At 45.2% G+C, this 11,589-nt stretch overlaps 1 protein-coding gene across 3 annotated transcripts in view; it reads right to left on the bottom strand.

Moving 5' to 3' along the window:
* Positions 1–439: 439 nt before the first annotated feature.
* The window catches only part of PTAFR (platelet activating factor receptor), a 27,021-nt gene continuing 15,871 nt past the window's right edge, over positions 440–11,589 (bottom strand). For all 3 annotated transcript variants that reach the window (XM_023635058.2, XM_070260644.1, XM_070260645.1), the window contains one exon: positions 440–4,016. In XM_023635058.2, coding sequence (XP_023490826.1) covers positions 2,941–3,969 — 1,029 coding nt within the window. In that variant the 5' untranslated portion in view covers positions 3,970–4,016 and the 3' untranslated portion in view covers positions 440–2,940. The remainder of the gene's footprint in view (positions 4,017–11,589) is intronic.

Genomic DNA, 11,589 nt, shown 5'->3' with positions numbered 1-11,589 from the left:
AGTAAATGTGGCTGTATTCAGAGTGGTGAGGAGATGAGCAGGACTGTAGCACGGACTACAAACTAAGATACGCCTCCCACCCCCAGGGGCCTTGGTGGGGCGGGAGACCCTGGCCTGTGTGTAGAGGCAACATTCTGGGAGAAGCAAATGGGCAATCACGAGTTACCATCTCAGGACTGTCAGACTCACTCTTTATTGAGCACTTACTGAATGCAGACCCTGTGCACTTTATACACAGCACAGCGGTGTTTCCTGAAGTGTGCTGTGTAAGTCACTGGGGCGTATGAGGTGACTCTAGACAGGACATCAAAGGCATTTTTATTTTAATAGTTACAGGCTTTAAGTTTGTATTTACCTTCTATGTGTGACAAGTAGTATTAGTTTTCATTTACGATTTAGTTGTAAAGCATCCTTTTAGGGAGACAAGTTTTGAAAAGGATTTAAAGATTTAAAGAACAATATTTATTAAGTAAACATACAGATGGTACATAGATATGCAAAAATTGTGAGGAGGGTACAGGGATGACCGAAATTCGAGAGACACTGTGCTTTAGCAACAAGATTTTATCTTATTCAGAGCTCTTTTGGTTGCAAGTAATAGATAATACTTCAAATCAGCTCAAGCAAAACAAGAGAATGCATCCTAACAAGGGCATCTCACAGGACTCAAAGGAAGGAGGGCGGACTTTGAGGCTCGAGAAGGGTTTGGCCCAGAGGAGGAGCGCCGGCAGGCTCCGGGAAGCGCCTCCCCCTGGCCTCTCCAGGCTCCTGGGGTCTCCCTCTGGTCTCTGATTTGCTCTGCACATCTCCATCTTCTCTCTGAGTCGAGCCATTTTCTCTAATACACTCATGCAGGTGGCCACCCCCTGCCGCCACCACCCCCAAGGCTTGGGTACATAGAGACACACATGTAGACACACGCTCACAGCTCCAGAGTTTGTATATCTTCAGGTAAGTGACTTGCAGAGCTGGAAACAGCATCCCTGAGTCTCGCTGCTTATTCCTGAGAGAGAGAACCAGACTGGCCCAAGTACAGCCAGATGCTCGCCTCTCATCCATTCAGCTCCTATATGAGGACTGAGGGGAACAAATTCTCAGAAAAAGGGAGAATCTGGGATGAGCAGTCACCTTGACCAAGAGGTGTCTGCTTCAGCATCCACTGCTCATTACAACCCTATGAGGTAGGAAATTCAGCTCACAGCCCCTCGGCAGGCAAGAGGTGGCAAAGTGAAGACTCGAACCTGGGTCTGTGTGACACCAAAGCTCTAGGATGCTGCACTATCCACCTGGTCACCATCAGCTAAGTCCAGCCCACAGCTATCATTCCAGACCCAGGCAGGTTACTGGCCCTGGGAGGCATTTATCAGATTCAGCAATCCAGTGCTTGCCCAGCAGATAGGAAATAAGGATCCTAGCTTTATGGGGACACTAGCTGGAAGGTAGGAAAATTTCTCAGGAGAACCGCGGGGCTCTGGACACCAGGGAAAGCTCCTCCAAGCACAGGGTCTGAGGCTGCCAGGTGCATACTGCAGGCACTCAGCTCAGAGTGTGAGAGGAGGCTCATTTGAATATATTTTCTGACATTCACAAGCAGGCATCTAGAGATCCTCAAGAGAGGCTGACACCTCTCTTCTGCCCCCAGAATTCAAAGTGCCAGCTGGCCCTTGGAACCATAACCACTCCTCCCACCTCCTGGAAGCTAAATTAGGAGGGCCCCCCAGAAAGCGAGGCAGGAGAGGAGATCTGACAGGCTCCTTCCACTCTGGAGGCCTCACCCACACCCAGGCACTTCCCAGCCTAAGTGCCCACTCCCGTGGAAGCCTCTGGGCCTCGTGGTGCACTGGATGACCTGAGTTTCGCTTTGAGGGACCTTGACTCCACAGTGCGTGGCTGCCACATAGAAGGTAATTCATCAGGGTCTGTTGTTGAGACAGACAGATGGATGTGGAGGTTGTGTCTCTCCCGCTGGCCCAGAACTGACCCAGACTTGAGGCGAGGGCTGTGCAGAGAGACACATCTGCTTCAGGAGACAAGCTCCCCATTCTAGCTTTCGGTTTCTGCATGTTTTATCTTCTCTGGTCACCATTCAGGACAGGTTGTTGGGTGAGTCAGAAGATGGTTCCACCAAGCCACTTCCCCTAAGAAGAGTCACAAAGACCTTGTGCCTGTGGGTGGAGACGGTGGCACTGTTCTAGCTCAAAAGTCTGCCCCAGGGGCCAGCCCGTGGCCAAGTGGTTAAGTTCACGGGCTCTGCTTTGGTGGCCCAGGGTTCACTGGTTCGGATCCTGGGCATGGACCTAGCACCGCTCATTAAGCCATGCTGTGGTGACATCCCACATAGAAGAACTAGAATGACCTACAACTAGGATATACAACTATGTGCTGGGAGTTTGGGGAGAAAAAAAAGAGAGGAAGCTTGGTGACAGATGTTAGCTCAGAGCCAATCTTCCTCACCAAAAAGCATACTTTAAAAAAAAGTCTGCCCCAAAGATAATGTCACTCAGCTAGAGGGTTTCCAAAACCCCCCTTCTCTAACTTTATAGTGATAAAAGGAGTGGTTGCCCAAAACTTTAGGCCACACTCACTTGAGGTACTGCCCTGCTAGGGTGAACTGAGTGGCTTAGAGTCTGCCCCCAAGGTCTGCCCCTGGCCCTGATGTTCCTCCCAGAGCTATCAGACTCAGGCTCAGGATAAGGTCACCAGCCAAGATTGCTATGGCCTATGCCTAAAGGTAGCTGGAGGGGCTCATTCAAATTCCGGATTTTCCCATAATCTGGTTCTGCCATCATCCCCACCTTGGGCAGCTAGCCTCCATATCTAATGGGCACCAGTGCCCAGGGAGGAGGTGACCAGACCACAGCAGATACCCCTTCTTCTCCCAGGTTGGTCTGTGATGTCCATAGAGGAGAAGCCTCTGGGCCTGGCCCCAATAATCAGGAACTAATTTTTGAGGGAATTGACAGGGATCTGGTTGAGTGGCATGACCCCTTCAATGCCCGTCTCCGTGGTGGCCAGGGGGCATTTCCGGCTGCTGCGCAAGCTATATAATTTCTGGGTGAGGTGCTTGCGGAAACTCTTGGTGAGGAAACAGTAGATGATGGGGTCTAAGACACAGTTGGTGCTAAGGAGGCAGAGGGTGACCTGATGTGCATCGTTAATAGCCTGGTGGAATTTGTTGTTCTGGAAGCCCAGCTCAGCCAGGGTCCAGGGCAGCTGCACCATGTGGTGGGGCACAAAGCAGATGATGAACACAGCCAAGACCGTGCAGACCATCCACAGTGCCCGGCGCTTGACTTCTGCATTGCGCTGCAGATGCTCTGGCTGCATGAGTAGCTTGCGGATGATGACCAAGTTGCAGACGAGGATGATAAGGAAGACAAGGAAGAAGCTGAACACCAGGAAGATGTGGATGATGAGGACTGGCACACTGCCTTTCTCATAATGCTCAAAGCAGCGAGTGACGTTGCCTGAGCCAGCCTTGTTGGGCACTATGTTGGTGGAATCCATGAATAAGAAGTATGATGCAGCAGCCACAATGGCCAGCCAGATGACCAGGGACAAAGAGATGCCACGCTTGCGGGTGGAGGCCTGAGCGGTCTTGATGGGCTTTGCCACTGCCTGGAAGCGGTTGTAAGTGATGACGCCCAGGAAGGCCACAGAGCAGTAGGTGTTGATGAAGAAGCAGCAGCCGGTCAGGTTGCACAGGAACTTGGGGAAAATCCAGTTGCCCTGGTTGTAGTAGTAGACGACCCACAGTGGCAGGGTGAGCAAGAAGAGCAGGTCGGCCACGGTGAGGTTCACCATGAAGATCTTTATCTCATTGAGTTGCTTGGAAGAGTACAAGTGGCCAAAAACCCACAGCACGTAGCTGTTGGCGATAACCCCCAGCACAAAGATGATGCTGTAAACAATCGGGAAGAGAGTGTACCGAAACTCAGAGTCCACACGAGAGCTATTATTTGACTCCATCGCTCTGGGCTGGAATGAGGCAGCTGGTCACAGGGTCCTGCCTGTGCCTGGAAGATCACACAGGAATTCTGGTCAATGAGGGGCCAACAAAGGACTATGTTATTTCATCAATTCCAAGACTACCGCTTTGCACATTTTTAAAACCCTAAAATCAAAGGCGTCTTCCAATTAATTGGCAGCATCTTTTTTCTTTCTAGAGAAAATAATAGTGTGTTTCTACAATGGATGACATCTGAGATTCAATGAAACTAATGGCAGTTCAATATCTTTTCTACAAGAGAAATGTTCCATTTAAAAATACATCTTTATATGCTTCTACATGGCAAAAGAAACCATCAATAAAATGAAAAGACAACCCACCAACTGGGAGAAAATATTTGCAAGTCATATACTGGCAAGTGGTTAATTTTCAAAATATATAAAGAATTCATACAACTCAACAACAAAAAAATGAACAATTTGATCAAAAAATGGGCAGAGGATACAAACAGACATTTTTCCAAAAAAAGAAATAGCGATGGCCAACAGGCACATGAAAAGATGTTCAACATCATTAATTATCAGGGAAATGCAAATCAAAACTACATGATATATCACCTCACATCTGTCAGAATGACTATAATTAACAAGACAAGAAATAACAAGTGTTGGAGAGGATGTGGAAAAAGGGAACCCTCATACATTGCTGGTGGGAATGCAAACTGGTACAGCCACTAAGGAAAACAATATGGAGATTACTCAAAAAATTAAAAATAGAAATAGCATATGATCCAGCTATTCCATTACTGGGTATTTATCCAAAGAACATGAAATCACTAATTCAAAAAGATAGATGCACCCCTATGTTCATCACAGCCTTATTCACAATAGCCAAGACTTGGAAGCAACCCAAGTGCCTATCAAGGGATGAATGGTTAAAGAAGATATCTATATCTATATCAATATCGATATTGATATAGATATAGATATAATGGAGTACTACTCAGCCATAAAAAAGACAATATCATGCCATTTGCAACAACATGGATGGACCTTGAGGGTATTATGCTAAGCAAAATAAGTCAGACAAAGACAAATACTGTAAGATTTCACTCATATGTGGAAGATAAACAAACACATAGACAAGGAGAACAGATTGGTGGTTACCAGAGGGGAAGAGTATGGGGTGGGCATAAGGGGTAAAGCAGCACATATTTATGGCGAAGGATAAAAACTAGACTATTGGTGGTGAACACTACGCAGCCTATACAGAAGCTGATATAATAATGTACACCTGAAATTTACACAATCTTTTAAGCCAGTATGACCTCAACAAAATAATTTTAAATATATGTATATACCTTTTTATTCGTTGGCTTATTTTGACTTAAAGTTTTAGATAATCTATTTATGGTGATAAAATACATAAAAATTTATACTATGAAATTTTTAATTTTCTGACAAAATTTGTATATTTTTCTATTGATGACATTTGAAATAAAAATTTTGATGGTAAAATGTTCTACATTGAAGTATAATTTATGGGGCCAGCCTGGTGGTGTAGTGGCTAAGTTCACACACTTCACTTCGGTGGCCCAGCGTTGGCAGGTTCGGATCCTGGGCTCATCAAGCCACGCTGTGGAATAGAGGAAGCCTGGCACAGATGTTAGCTCGGCGACAACCTTCCTCAAGCAAAAAGAGGAGGATTGGCAACAGATGTTAGCTCGGGGCCAATCTTCCTCACAAACACACAAAATACTAATAATAGTAATAATGATTTATGTGTTTATAAAAAATCAGGAAAACACAGAGAAGTATAATATTAGTGTCATCCAGGGATTGAAATACTAGTCAGTTGTTCAAAAGAGTGAGTTACTGATTGTACTGACGTGGAAAGTTGTCCCTGGATAATATAGCTAAGTAAAACAAAACGAGTTGGTAGGACCCCAGTATATATGTGTATATGAATAGAAAATGATCTAGGGTACACCTCTAACAGTTGACAGTGGTAAGTAACCACTGGGAAGGTAAAGTGGGCTTGGTAGGAAGTCTATTTACTTTGTAGTTTTGTTTGTTTGAACTTTTTATTTTTTATTTATTTTTTTTAAAGGTTGGCACCTGAGCTAACAACTGTTGCTAATCTTCTTTTTTTTTTCTGCTTTTTTCTCCCCAAATCCCACCACTGAATAGTTGTATGTTTTAGTTGTGGGTCCTTCTAGTTGTGGTGTGTGGGATGCCGCCTCAAGATGGCCTAACAAGCAGTGCCATGTCCGCGCCCAGGATCCAAACCATTGAAACCCTGGGCCGCCAAAGCAGACCACGCAAACTTAACCACTGGGCCACGGGGCCGCCCCTGTTTGAACTTTTTAGGAGCATTTATTACTCTAGCAGCTAAAAATTTTTGAAGATAATTTTAAAAGAAAAGTATACAGTGAAGAAGCCCTTTAGACAATACTTTAACCAAGTGATCGAGATTAACATCATCATTAGCAAGACTTATCAACATCATGTCCCCCGGAATTGATGGACTGGAAAGGACATAACATCACTTCTCTGGTATTCTTCCCCAAAATGCATAATCTCAGTTTAGTCATGAGAAAACACCAGACAAACCCAAACTGTGAGACATTTTACAAAATGACTGATCAGTACTAACCAAAAGCGTCCCACAACTAGAAGGACCGATAACTAAAAATATGCAACATTTGGCTTTGGGGAGAAAAAGGGAAAAAAAATTTTAAGAGAAACAAGTGTCAAGGTCATGAAAGATAAGGAAAGACTAAGGAACTGTCATAGATGACAGAATATTAAGGAGACATGTGACAACTAAGTGCACTGTGGGATCCTGGGTTGCATCCTGGAACAGAAAAGGTCATTAAGAGAAAAACTGGTGAAGTTCAAATAAGGTCTATAATTTAGTTAATATTCTACCAACGTTCATTTCCTGGTTTTGATCATCGTATTATGGTATTATAAGCTGTGAACTCTAGGGAATGTTGGGTGAAGGGCATACTTGAACTCTTTGTACTGTTTTACAACTTTTTTGAAGGCCTAAAATTATTTCAAAATAAACAAGTTTTTAAAAGTATATTAAGGAAGATTAAAACCAGCCACAACCCCATCACCCAAAGTGCGGTCCATTTTCAACAGTGCCTCGCCGTCATCTGCTCTCCATCAGAACCCGTGGCTCCCTCCCCACCTCTTGTTCCTCCCACTTTGTCGCTATCACGTGAGCCTGGAAGGCCCTCTGATGTTTTGTTGCAGCTGATGGGGAAGGGATGGCAAGAGACTTAGATTGGGATTAAGCAAGGCCTGAGGCTCGTCATATATCATAATGCAGTGAAAAGAGCCCAGAATTGAGCGTGAGAAGCAAGGAAGACAGTTAACACTTCAGAGCACTCCTTTTAGAGCCAGGCACCCTTTTAGGTGCTTCCACATGCACTACTCATTTGAGTTTCACAAAAGCCCTTTGAGATAGGAAGTAAAACCCCCCTTTTATGTAACAGGAAACTGATCGTAGGGTGGTTATGTGACTTGTCCAAGGTCACACAGCCGTTAAGGGATGGAGCCAGGATCTCAAGTCCAGCTCTGTGTTCATTTGTTCATTCACATATTCATCCAACAAATATTTCTGAGCATCAACTGCCTGTCAGGCTCTCTGCTAGGCACAGGAGATACAGGGTGAACACAGCCAATGGGGCCCTGCACTCAGGAAACTTACAGTGTCATGGGGGAGGCAGACAAAAGCAATGTAAACAAACATAGCTGCTATACAAAGAAAATGGGGCACTGATATGGAGAATCAAAAAAGGGATTTGCTTAGAAAAGAGGTGACCTTTCCGTTGCGGCCTGAAGGAGGAGCAGAGGAAGAATTTCCCAGGCAGAGGGATCAGCACGGGTCCAGGACTGAGGCAGGAAAGAGCTTGGTAGGTTCCAGGAACTGAAAAAAGGGCCACCTGACAGCCCTTTGTCCTAACCTCCAGCTGCCACTCCACCCTCACTTCATGCTACCTTCCCCCGAGGCTGCAGCCAAAATGGACTTCCCACATGGGTCTTCAAACCCACCCAAACCTTTCCTGCCTCAGCCTCCACACGTCCCCACGCCGATGCCTTGAACATTCCTCCCCACCCACACCCCGCTTCCACCTGGCCATGTGAGCTAATGCTTCAGACCTTAGCCGAATTTCACTTCTTCAGAGAGGACTTCACTGACTCCAGGGCCAGTTCAGTTCCGTTCCTGTCTCAAAACTCACTGTACTTCTTCGTAAATCTGAGCACGCTTGTAATCATATTTGCATTTGACTGCACTTGACTACGAGCACGAGGAGGAGAAGGGCCTTATCTGTCTATTCAACACTATTCCCGGCATCATGAACCAATAACCGAAGGAATGAGTGAGAAGCCTTTTAATTATGCCCATTCTTTAGGGGGCCCCGGAGTAGCAGAGACACTTGAAGAAACCTATAGATACTTACAGGTGAGTTTGAAGAAACGACTGGCTCTAATCGGAATTTTGTTGATTGAGAACTTTTTTTTTTTGAGGAAGATTAGCCCTGAGCTAACTGCTGCCAATTCTCCTCTTTTTGCTGAGGAAGACTAGCCCTGAGGTGACATCCGTGCCCATCTTCCTCTACTTTATATGTGGAACGCCTACCACAGCATGGCTTGACAAGCAGTGCCATGTCTGCACCCGGGATCCAAACCTGTGAACCCCGGGCTGTGGAGAAGTGGAACACGTGGACTTAACCGCTGTGCCACTGGGCAGCCTGATTGAGAACACTTTTGTGCTTTGCCCCATTCCTGTAGTCGTAGTTTGTCTATGTTAAATTAAATAAATGTAGGTTCCATTATTCCAATAAATCGTGATTCCTTTAAAAACAAAAAACCCACCAAGTCATGTTGTAAATTACATAGTTGATTTGAATTACACAGTTTTTTTTTTTTTTTTTTTTTGAGGAAGATCAGCCCTGACTTAACTGCTGCCAATCCTCCTCTTTTTGCTGAGGAAGAGCGGCCCTGAGCTAACATCCATGTCCATCTTCCTCTTCTTTATACATGGGACGCCTATCACAGCATGGCTTTTGCCAAGCGGTGCCATGTCCTTACCTGGGACCCGAGGCCAGGGAAACCTCAGGCCGCTGAGAAGCGGAACGTGCGCGCTTAACCGCTGCGCCACTGGGCCAGCCCCTGAATTACATAGTTTTATGCTGCTTCCCCAGCAGCAAAATTGCTAGCTTCTACTCGGCTGGGACCTTTTCCACTCCTAAGGTGGAACCCACCTGATGCCGCCACTCTAGGATAATAGATCTCAAGGGTGGTCCATGGAAACGAGGGAGGAGAGAGGAATCTCTCTGAAACCGTTTAGGGGATCCCTGAGGTCAAAACCATTGTCATAATAATACCAAGAGATTATTTGTCTTTTTCACTGTGTTGACATTTGTGCTGATGGTACAAAATGATGAGCAAAACAGTTCCCTCTTTAGCACAAATCAAGGCAGTGGCACCAAAATGTAGCAGGAGTTACGTTCTTCACAGCCATGCACGCAGTGTACCAAAATTTAATTAAATTTTTTAAAAAGCCAATTTCACTTTAAAGTGTCCTTAATAAAGCAAGGAAATTATTAACTTTATTAAATTTTGAGTATACATCTTTTTAATTGTCTGTGTGTCGAAACGGGAAACACCCATGAGACACTTCCGCCGCACACTGAAGGACAGTTGTCTTCAGGAAAAGCGCTTATGCCATTGTTGGGGTTGAGAGCTGAATTTTGCTTAGTCACCATTATCTCTCAGAAAAATGACTGACAAACTATGGCTTTCAGACTTGGGTATTTGGCAGACATTTTTTCAAATATGAACGAAGTGAACCTGTCACTTCAAGGAAAACAAACGATGGTATCTGTTGCCGGTGATAAAATTTGAACTTTCAAGAGAAGATGACAATTTTTGGAGAACTTGTATTTGACAGCATGAGCTTGACAACTTTCCCATACTTAAAGAATTTTCCGATGAGATAGGTGGTGATATTAATGAATGCAATTTCTTTCTTTTTTTTTTTTTTTTTTGAGGAAGATTAGCTCTGAGCTAACTACTGCCAATCCTCCGCTTTTTGCTGAGGAAGACTGGCCCTGAGCTAACATCCATGCTCATCTTCCTCTGCTTTATATGTGGGACGCCTACCACAGCATGGCTTTTTGCCAAGTGGTGCCACTTCTGCCCCCGGCATCTAAACCGGGGAACCCCGGGCCGCAGAGAAGCAGAACGTGCGCACTTAACCGCTGCACCACCGGGCCGGCCCCTGAATGCATTTTCTTGATATCTTATCATGAAAGGTCGAGATGTAGAAGACCTGCCTAACTCAGTGAACCCGAATTTTCCGAAGGAAGAAGGCGTGATATTTCAAAATTATGTCTAGGTAAAAGATTCAAAGGGCAAGCTGGATCGACACATTGCTGTGTAACAGATCCCAAAAAGTTCATGGGTAGGGTTCAGGTTCCACATCGCAACTAACCTGTAAGAAACAGACTACCATTTGTGAAGCCTTGATGCAATGTCAAAGAGCATCAACTATCATCCGAAAAAGACGTTAAAATATCCTTCCGTTTACAAACACACAACCGCGTGAGGGCGGATCTGCTTTGTGGACGTCAACCAAACAACATCTCACGACAGACTTGAGTGCAGACGGAGGTACGAGAATCCAGCTGTCTTCTATTAAATCCAACATTAAAGGAATTTGCAAAAGAAATAAACCAATGCCACTCTTCTCTCTAAATTGTTTATGTTTTGAAAATTTTAGTTATTTTTTGCTAAAAATATTATTTATGTTACCATGGAATGAATGTATTGCTTGTTTTCATGTTTAAAAACCAAAAAGATTTTTAGACTGTCCTCGTTTTAACTTCAAATATGGTAAAACTTGAGAGATATGACCTGCATACACACAAACTCTCTGGGGCCCTCAACAAATGTCAAGGATATGAAGAGATCTTGAGACCAGAAGATCTGAAAATCACGGCTCTACAATTTCAGCCCTGCCCGCCTTTCCTCTGAGCCCAAGATGCCCATTCATCTGGGCTGACTTTGTTTCTTTCTCGTGCTGGACCCTTGGGACTTGGGGGACGCTGTTCCTGGGGGCTGAGAGAGGCAGGGAGGCAACCACTGCTGGGCAGTGCGTGGTGCTCACTCTGGGTCTGTGAGGAAGTCACATCTCTAGCCACCCCACTCCCCACCCCTGTCGCTCAGTCAGTCCCTTCCTCTTCTTGGGTTCAGGCTCCAGCTCAGTGGGGTGGGGGCATCTCTCCCCTGAAAACTGTCTTTCTCCAGCCAAAGGACTTAACCCAGGACACCTTAAGCCAGGGCCCCCTGTCCCCGTGCCATGCCTACCCAGGCCTGTGGACAAAGTCTTCCCACCAGGAAGCAGCAGGACTAGGGTAACTCTTGCGAGGCGCTCACCTGGGTACAAAATTTAAGGGGGTGCCCAAAACCTCAGGAATCAAAATAAATTCTATTTTAATGCAACATTTTAAAAAATCAAAATCAGTGTAACTACTGATTCTTCCCTGTGCCTCATGTTCTAATATGGCTCTGCCTGGCGCTGTTAGGATCCTGTCTCCATTTAAAATTTTGGTATTTTGTTCA

This window comes from Equus caballus, chromosome 2 (assembly GCF_041296265.1).
Source record: "Equus caballus isolate H_3958 breed thoroughbred chromosome 2, TB-T2T, whole genome shotgun sequence".
In the NCBI taxonomy this organism is placed as follows: domain Eukaryota; kingdom Metazoa; phylum Chordata; class Mammalia; order Perissodactyla; family Equidae; genus Equus; species Equus caballus.
Note: the sequence above shows the minus strand (reverse complement) of the source record. Positions and strands in the feature narration are given on the sequence as shown.